Source organism: Xyrauchen texanus, chromosome 28, assembly GCF_025860055.1.
Source record: "Xyrauchen texanus isolate HMW12.3.18 chromosome 28, RBS_HiC_50CHRs, whole genome shotgun sequence".
NCBI lineage: Eukaryota > Metazoa > Chordata > Actinopteri > Cypriniformes > Catostomidae > Xyrauchen > Xyrauchen texanus.
In genome coordinates this window covers 40162407-40181963 of record NC_068303.1, presented here as the reverse complement: position 1 = coordinate 40181963, position 19557 = coordinate 40162407, and the positions used below count along the sequence as shown (strand labels likewise).

At 43.7% G+C, this 19557-nt stretch overlaps 1 protein-coding gene across 4 annotated transcripts in view; it reads right to left on the bottom strand.

Annotated features, from left to right (window-relative positions):
• lama2 (laminin, alpha 2) overlaps nucleotides 1-19557 on the bottom strand; it is a 385152-nt gene that overhangs the window by 234207 nt on the left and 131388 nt on the right. For all 4 annotated transcript variants that reach the window (XM_052095596.1, XM_052095599.1, XM_052095597.1 and 1 more), the window contains exons 7-11: nucleotides 18619-18736; nucleotides 18294-18472; nucleotides 18042-18141; nucleotides 15382-15542; nucleotides 3825-3965 (exon numbers count right to left, since the gene is read on the bottom strand). In XM_052095596.1, the coding sequence (XP_051951556.1) occupies nucleotides 3825-3965; nucleotides 15382-15542; nucleotides 18042-18141; nucleotides 18294-18472; nucleotides 18619-18736 (699 nt within the window). The remainder of the gene's footprint in view (nucleotides 1-3824; nucleotides 3966-15381; nucleotides 15543-18041; nucleotides 18142-18293; nucleotides 18473-18618; nucleotides 18737-19557) is intronic.

The window sequence follows — 19557 nt, the reverse complement described above, 5'->3', positions numbered from 1 at the left end:
TCCGCCTCACGAGTCTCCAAGGGCCCCTCACGAGCCTCCTAGGGCTCCTCCTCACGAGCCTCCCAGAGCTCTACCCCTCAAGTCCCTCAGGGCTCCACCCTCACAAGCCTCTCACTGGCTTCAGCCTCTCGAGTCTCTCAAGGCTCCATCCCTCGAGTCTTTCATGGCTCCACCCCTCAAGCCTCTCATGGCTTCAGCCTCTCGCAGTCTTTCAGGGCTCCATCCCTCGAGTCTTTCATGGCTCCACCCCTCAAGCCTCTCACGGCTTCGCCTCCTCGAGTCTTTCAGGGCTCCATCCCTAGAGTCTTTCATGGCTCCACCCCTCAAGCCTCTCACGGCTCTGCCTCTCTCGAGTCTCTCAGGGCTCCTCCCGCCTCTCAGGGCGTCCCCTCTCGAAGTCTCTCAGGGCTCCTCCGCCTCTCAGGGCTCCGCCCCTCCGAGTCTCTCAGGGCTCCTCCCCTCTCAAGCCTCTCAGGGCTCCCCCTCTCGAGTCTTTCAGGGCTCCTCCTCCTCTCAAGCCTCTCAGGGCTTCGTCTCTCGAGTCTTTCAAGGCTCCCCCCCTCAAGCCTCTCGAGCCCCCCAGGGCTCCCCCTCCAGAGCCTCCTACGGCTCCACCTCCCGAGCCTCCCAGGGCTCGGCCACTAGAGGCTCCTATGGCTCTGCCTCCCGAGCCTCCTACGGCTCCCCCTCCAGAGCCTCCTACGGCTCCACCTCCCGAGCCTCCCAGGGCTCGGCCACTAGAGGCTCCTATGGCTCTGCCTCCCGAGCCTCCTACGGCTCCCCCTCCAGAGCCTCCTACGGCTCCACCTCCCGAGCCTCTCATGGCTCTGCTCCCAAAGACTCCAGAGCTTCCTAAGGCTCCGCCTCTTGAGCCTTCCACGGCTCCACCACCCGAGCCTCCTACAGCTCTGCTCCCTAAGACTCCAGAGCCTTCTAGAGATTCGCCTCTCGAGCCTCCTACGGCTCCGCCTCTCGAGCCTCCTACGGCTCCACCTCCCGAGCCTCTCATGGCTCTGCTCCCAAAGACTCCAGAGCTTCCTAAGGCTCCGCCTCTTGAGCCTTCCACGGCTCCACCACCCGAGCCTCCTACAGCTCTGCTCCCTAAGACTCCAGAGCCTTCTAGAGATTCGCCTCTAAAGCCTCCCTTGGCTCCACCTCCAGAGCCTACCAGGGCTTCACTCCTGGAGCCTTCTACGGCGCCACCACCCACGGCGTCACCTCCTTCGGCTCCACCTCCAGAGCCCACCAGGGCCTCGCCCCTGGGGCCTCCTGCGACTCCACCTCCCTCGGCTCCGTCTCCTGAGCCTTCCTCGGCCCCATCTCCTGAGCCTCCCTCGGCGCCGCCTCTTCGGTCTCTCAATTCCCCGCCTGCCGAGTCTCTCACGGCTCCGCCTTCCAAGGCTCAGTCTCCCAAGTCCTCCACGACTCCGCCTTTCACGGCTCCGCCCCCTGAAACCTTTCCTCACTGGGTCTTGCCTGCTCCCCTTGTTACCGTTCCTCTACCTGTCCTGTGGCCTCTTCCCTGGCCTCCGGACCCTATTCCTGTCCGGTGGTCACCTTCCAGACCCCCGGACCCAGTCCCTGTCCTCCAGTCTCCTTCCAGACCTCCTGACCCAGTCTCTGCCCTAAGGCTGCCCCCCAGATCTCCCGACCACCCGCCTGTCCACTATGTTCCCCCTGACCTTGTCTTGAACTGCCCATTGACCCCCATGGACTGTTTCATTTCCCTTTTGTGCCTTCTGCCCCCCGCGAGCTCACACGCTCGTTCTGTTCCCCGCGAGATCACACTCTCGTTCTGTTCCCCGCGAGCTCACACGCTCGTTCTGTTCCCCTCGAGCTCACACGCTCGTTCTGTCCCCTCGAGCTCACACGCTCGTTCTGTCCCCTTGCGCTCCTCGCAGCCGAGCGCGGCCGTCAGGAGCCGTCCTATTCAGAGGGGGGAGTACTGTCACGAACCCCGTTCCTCTGCCCCATCTCCGCTTCCTCACACACGCACACTATCTCCCTTCTCACACACGCGCACTCCCTTGTGCTTACTCGCTCGTTCCGCCCCCTTCGAGTCCAGACGCTCGCATTGCTCGCTCGAGCCCTCACGCCCACTATGCTTCCCCGGGCTCTCTTGTTCGTAAAATATCTCCTCCCTCTGGCGCACTCGCCTCAATCAGCCTGAACATTATGACCACTTACACTCACGCGCTTCCTATCTTCACACATTGTTTACACCTGCACTCACGCGCTTCTTGTCCCCACACATTAGTTACACCTGCACTCGTCTCGTCACCTGTCATTGTCTACACCTGCACTCGCCCCTATAAATACACTATCCCTCCGTTTGAATCCCGTTGGTTATTGTATTTAGATTCCCGTGTTTTGACCCTCGCTAGTCGCGTCTAGTTTTGACTTCCCCACTCTTGATTACCCTCGTAGCTTGCCAACTCCCTATTCCTCTCGTTTCCCTGTCTTTCGCTCCCGCTAATCCCGTCTTGTCTTGTCCATAGTTGTTAACTGTTTTCCCCACTTCGACCCCCGCTATCGTTCACCTCCCTCACTAGATCTGCCCCCTTGTTCATCTCTTTGATTCCCCGGCTCTTGACCCTACGCTTCCCACGACTACTCTTCATTGGATTTGCCCCTTGTATGTACTTTTGCCTGCCTGCAAATAAACGCAGTTTTTGACTTACATTGTGACTGTCTCAACTTGTGTGCGTTACAATTATAAATATATACAATATTATTCATGAATTCATTTTATATATTTTATTTGATGGGTTCTCTGAAAAATAAAAAAATTTTTTGCAATTAGTCCACAGTATGTGTGAATGGTGAGCTTTTAAATTTGAGTGTGAAAATTGTGGACGGCAGCCCACAACGGACAGACTGCACCAGTAGAAGGGGTATTAAGGGTAGGTAATTAGAACAAATCCTATCTTGAATTTTTGAGGAATATCAATACAGTGCTGCCTTGAATTACCTACAGTTAGTCAAAGTGACCTACCATGGCAAAGTGAGTATTGCACATATGAGCAGCTGTATTCCTCGGATGGCAGGTTCACATTCACACTGTAAAAAGTGGAAACCCACAATTGGAATTTCTACTTGCTCTAACACTTTAAATATTTCCCTTCAACCTACACAAGGCTTACTTATAGTTGACTCTGCATATTACAGTAAACTGGTATGAAAGAAAGAATTTCAATATTGGAAAAAAAAACACACATCACCTTTAAAGGAACTGTTTAGTGGCATGTTTCTAAGATGTGTAAGATCATTTGAAATCAGGTGTGAAATCAAAGCCAGCTTCATTAAAGTCTTTAGCCACTAAATTAGAACAGTTTTCGATTAGAACAGTCATTACGATTTGCCTGTACATTAAATATGGCTTTCACATATAAAAACACACATGGTTGAAAAAACACAAGCACTCTTTCACACACGCGTAGCCAGCATGCTGACATGCACACACCACTAGACCGTAATTAAAGTTAGCAGTGCTGTGAAAGGACAACTCAAGGTCAAGTTAATTGTAGAGACAGATGCTGGTAGTCTCACAAACACAACATACACAACCACAGTGCTTATGCACACAAATGCAAAAACACACCCAAATTGATGCAAAATATTCTTGTTTTTTGCCCCGTACACCATTAACCTTTCACCTTTCATAACTTCCGTCACCTTTGTGTGTGTGTGTGTGTTTGTGTAAAAAGTGGCATTAATGCTTAATAAGGCTGAATCCCACTAGTCATCCACAGATTTAAGATAGTGTAACTAATGAGAAACAAGACACACACATGCACGTGCACAGAGCTGGGCTTATGTCTTACATTGCTGTAGTCCCAGTGGGATTCTGTGCACAGGCTAGCCAGCCCGGAACAGTAGCACTTCTCGCATCCATGGAGATGGTCTCCACGGAGATTATAAAATCCCTGTTTACAGTGGTCACAGTTCTCTCCCTCTACATTTTCCTAAAAAGAGAGAGAGAGAGAGAGAGATAGAGAGAGAGATGGTTAATCCAAACTAGGCTGCACGCACTGCTAAACACTGATAAAGCTGTATTAACCCACAAGAGCCCATCACACATACAGTAAGATTAATAAACAGTAGGTCACATTTGCAGGTATAAACACCTCAGCAGTCAGGGAAAATAAATAATTTTTCTATTTTATGTATTTGAATAGCTGTGCAACCTCTCATTTCCCCTGGCTGAATCACATATGCACATCCATGTCCACGTTCACACAGCATCTAATTAAAATTGTCACTCCTCTTCAGAGTGTTTAATCTGTTTCTGTTTACAATGAGTTCAATTATTTACAGAGAAAAGCAAATTCTCACTAAATCTTTGTAGTGTATAAGGAACTGAACTGAACAACTAGTCGTTAAAGCAAACAATAGCAAAAAATGAAGTTGTCATTATTTATTCACACTCAAGTCATTACAAACCAGTGTTGATGAAGCTACTTATCAAGGAACAAGCTACTCATAACTTAAATTTGTTAAACTGCAGTCAAGCTAAAAATCGTTTTAAATAAATCGATAATTAAAATGTTTAAAAAGCTCTCCCTACCAGCAGCTGACACGAAGCGTGACGTAAGCACGTTCGCAAGTTCACGCGAGAATTCGGAAGCAGTGTTTATTTACAACAGAGGAATGAACATGATGTTCCTTTATGAACCATAGTTCACAAAATTAACCATGGTTACTATGTAATGGTTACTATAATATAACTATAGTAAATTCTCTTGGTTATGTATGCAAACTTGCGAGACATTGTGTGATGATGCAATTTGGAACACGTCAGCGGTCACATGGTCTGAAGCCACCATACCATCATGCCAATTCATTGGCTGATGGTGCTTAAGCAACACACATAAGGAACTATGTCATGGGCTCCTTATAGGCACTCGCTTCGGTGCCATAACCTCCGATATTCTGCAAAAAGACACAAGTCTATGCAGTAACTAGTAAGCATGACCAGCTATGCAACGTCTCATTCCCTCTCAGGGAACCAAAGTTACTTATGTAACCAAGACATTCCCTTTCGAAGAAACTCCTACGTTGCCTAATAACAAAATTGGAATGATATACTTTCACAACATACGAACAGTAGCTGCCATCTGTCTAAGCCTGTGTGGCAAAAGTATGCAGAGAGCATGCCGCCTTACAAAAAAGCATGCCGCCATACAAAAGTCCTCCAAGGACACATCTCTAGCCCAAGAGGATGCCATGTTCCTCGTAGAATGGTCCCAAATACCCAGAGGCAAAGGCTAACCGCACACCTCATAAACACTCAAAATTGCATCAACAAGCCAATGAGACAGTCTTTGCTTGGACACACCGAAACACCTCTTTTGCGGCCACCAAAGCATACAAACAACTGCTCTGACTAACTCTACTGGCTAGTACGGTCAACATAAACCTGCAAAACCCATACTGGGCAAAGCAAATGCAACCTTTCATGCTCCTCCGACTCAAATGGGGGAGGAGAGAAGGACTGGAAATTAATAGTCTGCAAGCTATCCATTTCCATTGAGGGAAACTCGCATCCGGCATGTTACGTGGCGCTCTGGTGGAACATTGCGAAGATGATGAATTTGAGAGCACCTGAGTTGCAGTGGGCATTTCTCTTTCACGATGATGAAGCCTCTGCTGGAATGCGGCAGGTTGCTGTTTCACAGCGCGGAACTTCTCAATAACCAACTGGACCGACTGCGTCTCCAAACACGCCAGACTGTGAAACAGGGGCATTAATTAAAAAGGCCTTATCCTTGTCATGAAATCCTAAAGATTAAGCCACAAATGTTGTTCCGCCACCACAAGCCCGACCATGTTCTGACTAACTGCACAAGCGATGTGTTTGGTAGTCCTCAGTGCCAAATCAGAAGTACTGAATAGTCCTATGACGGCCTCAGCATCCAGACCAGCTCCCTCATACAAATCACTCATAAAATGTGCCTGACAGGCTTGCAAGACTGCTTGTATGTGCAACGCCAAAATTGCTTTGCCTGAAGCCAAGTAGGCCTAGTTCAACAAAGTTGAAGTCATCCTGCAAGCTTTGAGGGGACAGTAGGCCTCAATTTCCATGCAGCCGCTGACGAAGGAGAAAGATGAGTAGCCAGTGTCTCCTCCATTGATGGGGCCATAGTACAGTATATCTGTGCTCATCAGCACAACACACATTTGGAACTGCGAGGATGACTGATTTGTAATCCTGGCCGAGTATGGTTGATCCCAGGACTATGAAATCTCTGAATGGAGGTCCGGGGAGAAGGTGCATCTTCACTGCATGTGTAATAACCTCCAGAAACTCTTTATAAGTTACTGAAGGTCTGGAAATCCTTCTGCTTGGAGGAAAGACCTCAGCCTGGCCGCCGGGTAAATCCTCGGAATCCGACGCCATCATGGACATGTTGTCCTTGTCCTCAAAACCGAAGGAAACCGCAATCATTATATATATATTTGGAATGATATATGGATGGGTAAATAAAGACATAATTGTCATTTTTGGGTGATCTATCCCTTTACTACAGTCATGGCACGCTCTTTTCAACATGATCATATGGGAAATCAACATGCAGCTTCTGAATGTTCATGTACCCTGAAATTACCCCATTCTGCTGAATTATTGTCAAGCACCCTCCCCTATTGCACCATTTCAATTATGATCACCTATTCCTGTAGCAGTACTACTGCAAGCCTAAGAGACATGGGTTCTGTGGAAACCAGGAAGTAATCGTGTTCACTTAATGCAAATTGGAGGGTGCATTTTTGCTCTAAAATAAAAGTTTTCCTCCACTGATGGTTATGTTTAGGGTTGGTTTGGGGGTAGAGGTAATAAAATATGAATTCCTCTTCTCTGTATAACATCTTACACAACTAAAAATACAACTCGCTTTTGGGCCACTCTGTGAACATTTCACCTGGAAACTGGAGCTCACACGTGCCCATCAGTACAACAACACTTCCAGCTTCAGCCGCTGGGGCAGTGCTTCAAATTTCTGTAAGCACAGAATGATTTCAGCAGCTGAACTTTTGACCTTAAATTCACAGTGTGATCAGTCTACTCTTTTGAACAATGACAGCTCGTCTGAGGTTTGGTGCAAGACAATCACACAAACATAAGTACTTACCTTGACTCACTTGCAAATGTATGAGCATAAACATAAAACATAAAACATCCTTAAAATGTATGGATATTAACATATCTGGTAACTAATATTTATGTGGTCAAAAATACCAAAAACATTTTTAAATGATTGGCATGCATGTTTCTTAATCATAACTGTTTGCATTGTTATCTGGTAGTGACTCTCTATTCTGTATTCTGTGCACACAGAACAATAATTCACATTTAAATGCAGTTATCACTCCCAAAACTCTGCAAAGTGTACTGTGTATATAAGTGTGTGTAAATCCAGTATTAACTTTTTCTAACAGCAAATGAACCTTTCCTCTCCAGTCACCAGACTGCGTTCTGATGCTGTAATATACTTCTGTATTGGCAAGTTTGGCATCACGACTCCTGGCACCTGGATTGAGTCCATCCCATATGTGGGTGTAATTTTTGTTGTTTCTTAATGTCCCATTTACACTGGCGGCCTGCCTGAACCAAGCTATTACTGAACAGAGTTTAATAATTGCCTCCATAATCTGACCATAACAGTCAATTTGTAACAATGTTGGCAACAGGCAGACGAAGAGACGATTGTGTGAAGATGAACCCAAGTGCAGTTTATTTATCAAACGTGTAATCCAAAACCCCTAACTAAAAACGTGAAAATAAACATGAACTAGACTTGACATAATCTAGACTTGACATGACTTGACTATAGACTTAACTTAAACATAACGTAACATGACTTGAACAATGGCTTGACTTGATCAAAACAACAAAGTTACATACATAATACCTGACACTAGACAATGGCAAACATTAGGGCTTAAATACACAGACATGGGTAACAAAACAACCAATGAACAGACAGAACTAATAAGATGATAACAAGACTGTAGAGCGGAGGAGGGCGGGGCCAGGCTGGAACAGTGCACGCTGTTCCAGCCTGTCCCCAATCTGTCTGATGGGACAATCAGCCTATGGGATAAAGGCGGTCGAGGACGACTGTTCGAGAGAGAGAGAATTACAGGCAGCTGCCCTGTATGTGTTTGTGTGTGTGTCTTTTTATTTAATTAAATATTATTTATGTTGTGTATCCGGTTCTCGCCTCCTACTTGCACATCTAAATACTAATAAACTAAAACCAATTATAAACAAGAACTGATAAAAAAGTAATCAACCAATGAAAACACATGAACAGCAGAAAATCACATAACAAGACACCACATGACCAGAACAGGAACTAAACAAGAAAATAAAAGACATGAAATAAAGAAAAAAACACATAAAAGTGACATCCTCCACCCCCCCCCGGGTGGCTCCCGATGCCACAAAACATAATAGCAAAGTTAATTAGGGAGCTGGGACAGGGCGTGGAGCATAAGAACAGGGCAAAGCCAATGGAAAGAGGGGCCTTGACAGAGCCGATAAGGCTGAGGTCCAAGGCGGAGCCGTAGGGATGGAGGTCCCTGGTGAAGCAGAGGCAGGCCTGGACCATGGAGCAGAGGTGGGCCTAGACCGAGAAGCAGAGGTGGGCCTTGACCATGGCACAGAGGTGGGCCTGGACCGTGGTGCAGAGGCTCGCTTGTGACATGGTATAGAGCAGTCTGGGGCTTGGCTGAGACATGGCATGGAGCAGACTGACGCTTAGCTTTGACATGGCATGGAGCAGACTGATGTTCAGCTGAGACATGGCATGGAGAAGACAGAAGTTTGGCTTTGACATGGCATGGAACAGTCTGGGGCTTTGCTGAGACACGAAATGGAGCAGACTCAGGTTCGGCTGTGACATGGCATGGAGCAGTCTGGGCTTGGCTGAGACATGGCATGGAGCAGACTGAGGTTCTGCTGTGACATGGCATGGAGCATGCTGAGGGGTGGTTGTGACATAGCATGGAACAGGCTGAGGCGGGACTGTGACATGGTCTGGAGTACACTGAGGATCCGGGGCAGAAGGTGGCACAAGCTCAGTCACCATGATGTGGAAATCTGGTTTGGCAGCCATGACATGGAACTCGGGCTTGACGGCCATGACGTGGAACTCGGGCTTGGCGGCATGACGTGGAACTCGGGCTTGGCTGTACGATGTGGAACTCGGGCTTGGATGTACGACGTGGAACGTGGGCTTGGTGGTCATGATGTGGAACTCGGGCTTGGCAGCCATGGCGTGGAACTCGGGCTTGGCAGCCATGATGTGGGGCTAAGTTGTGGAAGGTGGAGCCGTGGGAGGCTCGAACCTGGATGTCTGGGAAAAGACCTCAGTGGTCATGAACATGAGAAGAGTCTCTGGAGCAACCTCTGTGGTCGTGGGCATGGAATGAGTCTTGGGAATGACTTCTGAGGTTGTGGAGGTAGACAGAGACTCAGGAATTACCTCTGTGGTTGTGGGAATGTAATGAGACTCGTAAATGACCTCTGGGGTCGTAGCCATAGACAAAGACTCAGGAATGACCTCTGTGGTCCTGGGCATGGACTGAGACTCAGAAACTACCTCTGTGGTTGTGCACAAGGGCAGAGAATCTGATATGACATCTGTAGTCATGTACATAGGCGTGGCTGTTGGCTCGGTGACCGACTCCCCTATGGTGAATAGTGAACCAATCATCAGTAGGGCAAGGTTGATAAACTGAGCAAGGCCCTCGGTACACCGACCGCCAGGCATTAAATAGGAAATCGGCTCGATCAGCCCAAAAAACGGAAACAGTCTTTGAGGGCCACCTCATTCAAATCCACCCTGCAGGCCAGAGCGCAGAATTCCTTCACATAATCCTCCAGGGGATGTCTCCCCTGGCGTAGACAAAGGAGCTGATCTACTAGGTTCATGATGGGCAGTCAGGTATTCTGTAATGATGTTGGCAACAGGCAGACGAAGAGATGATTGTGTGAAGATGAACCCAAGTGCAGTTTATTTATAAAAAATGTAATCCAAAACCTCTAACTAAAAACGTGAACATTAACATGAAGTAGACCTGACAAAAACTAGAGTTGACATGACTTGACTATAGACTTAACTTAAACATATGTAACATGACTTGAACAATGGCTTGACTTGATCAAAACAACAAAGTTACATACATAATACCTGACACTAGACAATGGCAAACATTAGAGCTTAAATACACAGACATGGGTAACAAGACAACCAATGAACAGACAGATTTAAAAACAAGATAACAAGACTAATATACTAAAACGAATGAAAACAAGACACATGAACAGGAGAAACACATGACAAGATCACATGAGGGAACAGAAAATCACATTACAAGACACCACATGACCAGACAAGGAACTAAACTAGAAAATATAAGACATGAAAACAAAAACAAAATGCATAAACGTGACACAATTCATGTGAGTTATGCCAAACACAAGTCAAATCCAGACTCTTCATCCATCTATCTGTCCAGAGTGGAGATCAGTGTTGTAGAGCAGTTAAATAAGGTGACTGAGATAAACATACTGCCTTACATCTTTTGTGTTACATAGAAGAAAGTAAGTCATACAGGTTTGTAACGACATGAGGGTGAGTATAATGACATAATTGTAATCTTTAGGTGAACTATCCTGAGTGTGGTGTTCACCTCTTTGAGATCATAACATGCACTCTTGTCCCATTCAGTGTCTTTCATTAAGTAATTTCTTACTTGATTACACCTACTAGTGGAAACTATGAACATTTAAGCAATGAAATGTTTAGCAACAAGCATGAATGTCTTTAGCAATGCTTTTTCACTTTTAAGGGTTGTCAATCCATTCAAATTTTTTATCGAATTAATTATATGATTGCCAATTATTTAATCAAATCACAATAAATCGCATATACGTTTTTGCAGAGATAGGCCCCCAAATAACAATAATTCAATATATAATTATTAAATATTAAATGTGGATGAAATACTGGAATATGATGTACTTTAAAATTGTTACAATCCCGTGTTGTCCGTCCCGTGTTTTCCGCTTTCCCTTATCACGTTCCGTGTCACGCTCCCTTGTTATCCGCTCCGTGTTTTCTGTCTTACCGCTCACGCTTCCTGTCATGTCTTCCTTGTTGTCTGCTCGTGTTTCACTTCCCTTCTTCCCATCTTTTCCGGCCCCGTCACTGTGTTATTGTCCGCACCTGTCCGTCATTTTGTCATTACCGTGTCTCATTATTTAAACCCCACTGTTTTCCCTTCCCTTTGTCGTGCGTTGACGTTTCTTGTTCGTCTTCACGGTTCCCGTTTACTCCAATGACCGCTTGCTGTTCTCTCTGTTCCCCTAGTGCATTCAAGGATTCCCCAGCCCTTCGTGGATGTTCGCTGTTCGCTGTTCGTCCCACCTACTGTGTGTTATTTTGTGTTTGATTTTATTCCCATCGTGGACTTTTCATTTGTTCCAGTGTTTTGTTTGTTTTGTCATTACCTTAATAAACTGCGTTTGGATCTGATCCACCTGTCTGCCCGCTAATGCTTCCCACACTATCGTTACAAAAATACATGTTTAAGCGCTTCATCCATAGATATACATATGTAGTAAGGCTGAAATTACGTTGTGAACATTATCCACAACGTCGACAATAAAAAATTGTTGAGAACATTTTTTTTAATTAATTTTAATTTCATATGAAACTCTAATGATGACCTGCGAGTGTGTTGCAGAGGAACACTGCAGCTGATAGAGAATAGAATGCAGAATGGAAGAAGACGCAGCTCATAGTTCAGAAAAACTCCAAAGGAGATGTTGATCACGAAATGTGAGGAAATTATACAGAAAAAACTAAATAAGTTAATACAGAAGGTATTAGTGTTGTTGAGAATACTTTTGAGCTGGGATAACCCTAACCCTAACCTAATGCTCCGCTGAAGCAAATCTTGCAGAGCATTTTTTTAAGGAAACACCGTCGATATCTTTAATACGTCCTTTATTAAAGTTCAGATTCTAAGAAAGCGGATCATGTACTGAAACTGACATTTCTCTGTGCAGTCAGACCTGCTTCTATGAGACGCGTGAAGTGACCCAATCTGAGCAAGACTGATTGAAACTTCTCCCAGCTGATGCACTCTCTCGCACGGAGATACACATCTCCCGCACACACTTGCTGCAGCTTCAGAGAGAATGGGTCTATCTGAGTCTGGCACCAGTTGGATGTCACATTCGTACACTGTGTTCGTTGTGTTTATTAAAGTCCACAGCAACCCCTAAGTTACCTATCCTTACCCCTAAACATACCCCTAACAAAAAGAAGTTTGCAAAATTATTAAATATACAGCAACGATTTATTGAATACAACCATACCACCATATCACTAGGTGGCGACAGTGAGGAGAAATGTGATGAAAATGAAAAGGAGAAGCTAGTGGTATGCTAAGCTAATCGGTTAGCTTGTGAGCTAACTGGAGAGGTATTTAATATCACCATTTATATGTTTGGTTTAATAATATAAAAGTTCTTTCAGCCAATAGAATTGCTTTATGATCCAAGGGGGTGTTCCTTATGGTCTTACGAGACACAGACAGATACACTTGGCTTGGTCACTTTATTAGGTACACCTGAACATCTATTTATTCATGCAAATTCTTTAATCAGCCAAAACGTGTGGCAGCAGTGTAATGTATAAAGTCATGGAAATATGTGTCAGGAGCTTCAATTGATGTTCACATCAACCATCAGAATGGGTAAAAAAGTTATCTCAGTGATTTGGAGCATGGCATGATTGTTGGTACCAGATGGGCTGGCTTCAGTATTTTAGTAACTGCTGATCTCCTGGGATTTTCACACACAACAGTCTCAATATATATTAACTTATAGAGAATGATGCGAAAAACAAATAAACATCCAGAGAGCGGCAGTTCTGTGGGCAAAAATGGCTTGTTAATGACAGAGGTCAGAGGAGAATGACCAGACCGGTCCAAGCTGACTGGAGACAGTAACCCAAATAAACACACGTTATAACATTGCAATGCAGAAAAGCATTTCTGAACACACAACATGTCAAACATTTAGGCGGATGGGTTACAGCAGCTGAAGACCCCTCCGGGTACCACTACTGTCAGCTTAGAACAGGAAACTGAGGCTGCAGTGAGCACATGCTCACCAAAACTGGACCGTAGATGATTGAAAAAAACAATTTGCCTGGTCTGACAAATCTGGATTTCTGCTGAGGTACACAAATGGTGTAGAGACAACTTTTTAAAAAGAGTAGCTTGACTGTAGTTTAACTACTTAAGGTTATGAGTGGCTAGTAGTTTGGAAAACTAAATTTTTAAAGTTGCTTCCACAACACTTCTATTCAATTCGATCACAGTCGGGAGTCTTAGCTCTCAAGTTTCAGTGAAACACGTGATGTTGTAGTGTATAGCAGATGGCTCCTTGAGAGTTTCTGCATTCAGTGTACCTTCACTATAACGATTAAAGACAGGTAAAATCAGATTTCTTCCACTAGTGTTGAAGCTGAACACCAGCTCTCTTCCCACATTTCAATTGGATCAGTCACACTTGCCACTTCAGCTTTTACAGACAGATAATGCTGGTTGGTTTGTTGACGCTTTTCTTTACTGTCAACTTAAAAAATAAAAACAAAGCAAACTAATAAAGCTTTAGTTATAAATTACATTTTAGTTTTGCGTAGACACAATGTGTCAACAAAATGAAGTTCAAGCATTCAAGCATATACCTTCAAATCAACAGTTTAAAGATGATCTTGAGAAACTGAACGTTACTGAAAATAAAAATTGTCAAGTGTGTCCAATGGTTTGGCAGGTAATTTCAATATTTTAGAATGTTTTAAATTAAGATCAACATTTCTGGTCAAATGAATGCAGGAAGGATCATTCTAAAATGTTCTCTCATCATCATTAAGTGACATAAATCATTAACATTGCAGATGTTATGTACAACTTCCAACAAACTATCTGCATATGTTTGTGTGTGATCTTTTCACAGCTTAATAATTAACCTAAGCAGGGTTAAAGGTCATCCTGCCTGGTTGCTCTAGAAACCATCAGACTGCTTCTAATTGGCTGATAAAGGATGAACTGTGAAAGCTATTTGCATCTATTACACACACATTCTAAAATAACAGTGATTTCACGCACACCTATAGAAGATCCAGTAAAGCAAACATGGTTAAGGTTGGGAAAGGAGGAGGTGGGAACTGGCTGAACAGTGAAAATATTATTTAATGAAACAAAAAGACACAAACATAAACACCACGGCAGCTGTGTATGGCTCTCTCTCTCTCCCAAACAGCCACATCTCGCTGTACTTATCCCTCTCCTCGGTTGATTAGCCTGATTGGGGGCCGGGCGTGCATAGTCACGGCCCGGCCCCGCCCTCCTCCTCGTCACACCAACCATTTTGTAGTGACTTTTAACCAATTACAATGCACTTGATGCTGCTAATGACATTTGATGACTTGCAAATGTGCTTCGAAGGGATTTGTCCACCGAGGGAGGAATTCACTAAGAACTGAGCTGAATTTGCCTGAATTGGGTGAATTGTTTAAGTACCCAATTCACTAAAAGAATTATGCGAATCAGGGATCAATTCAGCTAATACGGCAACAAAATTAGTGCAGAACGCAGTTTGCACATCACAATTATTGCAAATTCTTATGACATTTAATCACACGTAGGATGTGAATTCTACAGTAGATATCAAAATTGCAATTTTAATTAGTTAATTAGTTGAGATCAACAATAGAATTAAGTGAAAGTGCTATCGGTAATTTTTGATATCAGTAATTAGGTTTGCAATAGCAATATATAGTGATATAAAAAATGATGTTGTTATTTACAGAAATATCAATTTTTTTTATATCAAACTGTAAAAACATTGATATCTGTAACTGCATTTTCACATTTTTCAAAATGCAGTATATCAAATAATTTCTTATTAATTGAATTTCATATAGTAAAAATAATATATTTATCTTTATATCAATAATTACAAATATCCATTTCTGATATCAACAATGAAATTACAACTAGTAAAAATGCTCATTTTTGTCCTCTGTGGTTTGGTTCATTAGTGATAATTCACTATTGGCAATGTTAATATACATAGAAAGAAAGCGAGTTTGTACTGAAAGGATGACTTGATTTAAGTACTCATAGCGCAGAGCTATCTGTGATCATTTAGAGCCTGGTTAAAATGGATTGCAGGTGATTAGTGAAAAAGACAAATTTGTTTTGTTGTGAAAATCTATGCTTTAAAGTTTAACTGTTTAGTGAATGCCCCTCTAAGTTTTATAGTATTGATGTAACTGTGAGTAGTGTGTCCAGTACCTTACACACACAGGGCAGCTGGCAGGGGTCCTGGTTAATGCTGCCCTCACTGCTGCAGTTGCATCGCTCACACAGAGGAAATCCCGTGTATCCGAACGCACACCTGTCACACTTCTCACCTGCATATCCCTGCTTACAAATGCAGGAGCCTGCAGTAATATCTGTACAAACAAGAAAACACACTGTTAAAGTCCATGCACATAAAACACAAGATATTATACCTGTGATTTTACTGCAATATTACAGTAATTCTGAATATGATTAAAAGTGTGTTTAAAAAGAAAAAAGGCCCAATTTTGCCAGATTTATCTAAACAAGCATTTTAGTGCAGATTTCAAATGGCAAATATGTTTTACATTTAGGATTTAATAAACACGAGAAATCGACAGGTTGCTTCCGAAAGTTCATGTCCCCTGAAATCAACCCCATTCTGCCAAATTACTGACAGTTTCCATACTGCATTAGATATTATGACCAAGTTGGGCCAAAGGTGGCGGTCCTGGACCACTAAGGTGGACATCACCTGCCCGAGAGACCACGCCGTGACCATCATCGCTCAGAGGGTGAGACCAGTCACTGAGTGCAGCTCCTGCATAAATCTGGGGTCAGAACTACGCCCGTGCAGTTCTTTGAGCGTCCCGGCTTGGCGCACTCGCAGGAGAGCCGTGGCGTGCACGGCGGAGGCGGCCTGTCCAGCGGCACTGTAGGCTCAGTCGTGAGTGACGATGTAAACCCACGGGCCCTGGACGGGAGACTCGGACGGCTCCGCCAGGTGGCAGCGCTCTGCGGGCACAAGTGCACTGCGATCGCCTTACCAACCTGGGGAGTCACCGAGCACCCCCTGGCAGCCACACCATCGAGGGTAGTGAGAGAGGACGAGCCCGCGAACCAGGTCCGGGCAGTAAAAGGTGCCCGCCGTGATCGCGTGAGCTCATCATGCACTTCCGGGAAGAAAAGTATGGGGGCTTTCTCAAGATCAGAGATGTCTGATGTCCGCAGGAACAACCCCTAGTGTCAACTCATCGACACAACGTCGAGTGAGTGACAGACAGAGAACTAAGGGAGAAAATACACAAGGGGCAAAGGAGGAAACAAGGAACACCTGGGACTAATAATCACAAGAACCAATGAAACAAAGACAATGAGAAGAACTACAAAACCCATAATCAACACACAAGACAGGCAGGGAGTTTTAATGTTGTGGATGATTGGTGTATAATATATGTTTATATATATATATATATATATATATATATATATATATATATATATATATATATATATATATATATATTATACAAAAATTATATTCAGATAGTTCAATTGCATATTATTGTGGCAGAGCTGTTAAGCATTGATAAGACAGTCCAAAAAGTGGCTTTAGAATCCAATGTATTGATTATTTCCATATTATTGAACATAAGCCAATCATTGGCATACAGTTCACAGCAATCCTTTTTGCAATTGAATTTGTCAATCAGTCCGAGATTTATTATGAGAGCTTGTGTAAGTATTATTAGAGCTTAGGTTGCATCACGTCATAAAAATGTTTAGGTCGCTGTGTCAAGTTAAACATATTTAATACTTCGAAAAACACCTCTTGAGATCCCCAAGTACGGATTTGTGCTCCATCAAGAATGTGTCCTCTTTAAAGGTGTAGCCAGAAAAAAAAGTGGGTCTGCCAAGGAAAAACTGCATGTGTAAGAACTGAAGCACAATTAAGTAACATTATAAAGTGGCCGTTACAAACCATTGCATCATTGTTACGTTTCAATGACTTAGTAAAACATTTAGTAAACAAGTACTGGCAATTACTGTCTTACACTTAAAACACCACCTAATAAAGTACAACAAAAATCCAATAATTTGAGTAGTTAGAAACTTAACATTAGAACATGTGCAAGTTGTCATTAATAAAAATATATAGTCATTTAAATGTAAATCCAAGACGAATTAATCAAAATTCTTAATGTATTTAAATAAACTTGAATACCACCTAATAAATGTAAAACAAACCAACAAGATTAATAGGTAAAATGTTTTTAGAACAGGGGTAGTAATTTAGTAGTAACAGCTTTGAAGCCAATACGAATTAGCCTTAATTACTGTCTATTGTTTAGTAAACTTGATTAATGATGGATCTCTGAAATTGAGCATTGATTACATTACTTTCAACACAAAAATAAGACGTTAAATAAGTTGTAAATTATGGCTAAAATAGCTTTACTCTACATTCAGTTAATTATTATTAAATGTCTTATTCATGATTAACTAGTGCATAATCGTGGACCCTTAAAAATAAAGTGTTACCCATAATTTACAACTAAAAATACTATTCGCTGTTGGCACCACTCTGTGGACATTTCACCCAGAAACTGGAGCTCACACGTGCCCATACGTTCAACAACACTTCCAGCTGTGGCCACTGGGAGCAGTGCTTCTAATTTCGGTAAGCACAGACCGATTTAAGCAGCAGATCTTTCGACCGACTGTCACCAAATTCACAGTGAGATCAGTCTGGTTAGTGCAATAAAGCACAATACAGCATTCAGTGAAGTGATAAATATCTGGAATCCCTAAAGACAGGGATAAACTGTTAAAACATACTGGCTTGACCAGCCTGGTTGTGGGAAACCATCAAAGGACAGCCTGTGTTTTACCTGTGGTGGCGTGACTGTCATCAGGAACACATGCAGGGTGCAGTGAACCTCTCAGGTCACATGAGCAGGGTCTGCAGGGGTGGGCTTCATCTGGACTCACCTGAGAAAATGTTTGTATTTAGTAAATTGTTCACACATATTAAGGCAAAACTTTCCTTTCCCTAAAAGTTGTCTGTTTTAGGGGTTGCAAGTTTTTCATAAAAAGTGAAGAGCAAATCATTTATCAGACAGGAATGAGAAAACAAAACTCACCCAACTCGGTCTGTAGTAGCCGTCCGCACATGATTGACAGTTAATCCCACCTGTATTATCGGAGCAACCGAGGCAGACTCCACCCCCTTCATATTCTCCATGAATGTTCAAACTCAGTTTAGCATCAGCCACAGTCTGGTTGAAATAGCATTCCTCTGATTTACTGTGACAGTTACACTCTGGCAGATAAAGACATCACACAGCAGTACATTAGTAAGAGAAAAGCAGTGCAGCTCCAAACAGAAAGTTCAAGCTGGTTTATTGTCAGCTCTGTGAGTTGTGTTTTGGTTCTGTTGGGTTTTGCGGGACGTAGTTGAGACCTTACTTTCACAGACGTGCCGTGTGAGGAAGGTTCCAGCCATCCAGGGTTTCTGGTTGTAACCGGGGCAACATCGGTCACAGCTCTCCCCACAAGTGTTGTGTTCACACTCACAGCTGAATTTCTGACATGGAAACCAAACACAGTCAACAAAATCAACTTTATCAAACATAAATATTTCTGACACAGCGTACTGACAGTGAGATCAAACTCAAACCATCACTCTCTGCAACGTTTGCACACAGATCTGAATATCAAACAGGCGTGAAACTTGGAGATCTGAAGCAGGAAGTGTTACGCACATACATATGGCACTTTCCACGGATATGATATCTCATTACTTATTCCTGAGAAATTTTTATAAAAAATGTTGTGTTGTCTGAATTCGTCCAGCTCAAACGTTCAACCATACTTCCGAAGTTATTGTGTGAAAAAAAATGATCAAACATATATATGTTTCCCCTTCTGTCGCTCTCTCCACGTTGTGTCGGAGAAGCAACACTAGGGGTCTCTCTTGAGCGCCGATATCCACCTCTGATCTATGAAAAAAGGCCAATGAGAGTTGGCAGCCGGTATTTGCATGTCCGCCCCGGACATACGGGTATTTAAGCGGCGCAAATACGGGAGTTCATTCAGAAAATTTCTTCGAGCCGATGGTCTGTCTGCAGTTTGCTGCGAGTTACACCACTAACGTTCCTGTTTCCTCTGACGATCTGCATGCTGTTGGATCTTGACGGCGCACAACAGCGGCTTTCTCCTTCACATTGCACGGCGTGCATTGTTGCCCCTGAGCTTCGACAGCGCAGACACACACACACATTGTGTATTTAAAAGAGTAAATTCCTATTAAAAGAGTAATTTCTCTAAAAGAGCAAAACACAGCGGCGTTGAGCGTCCTTTTCAGGACGCGTCTTTTCAAGATGCCCTTCCGCCCCTGTGTTGTTC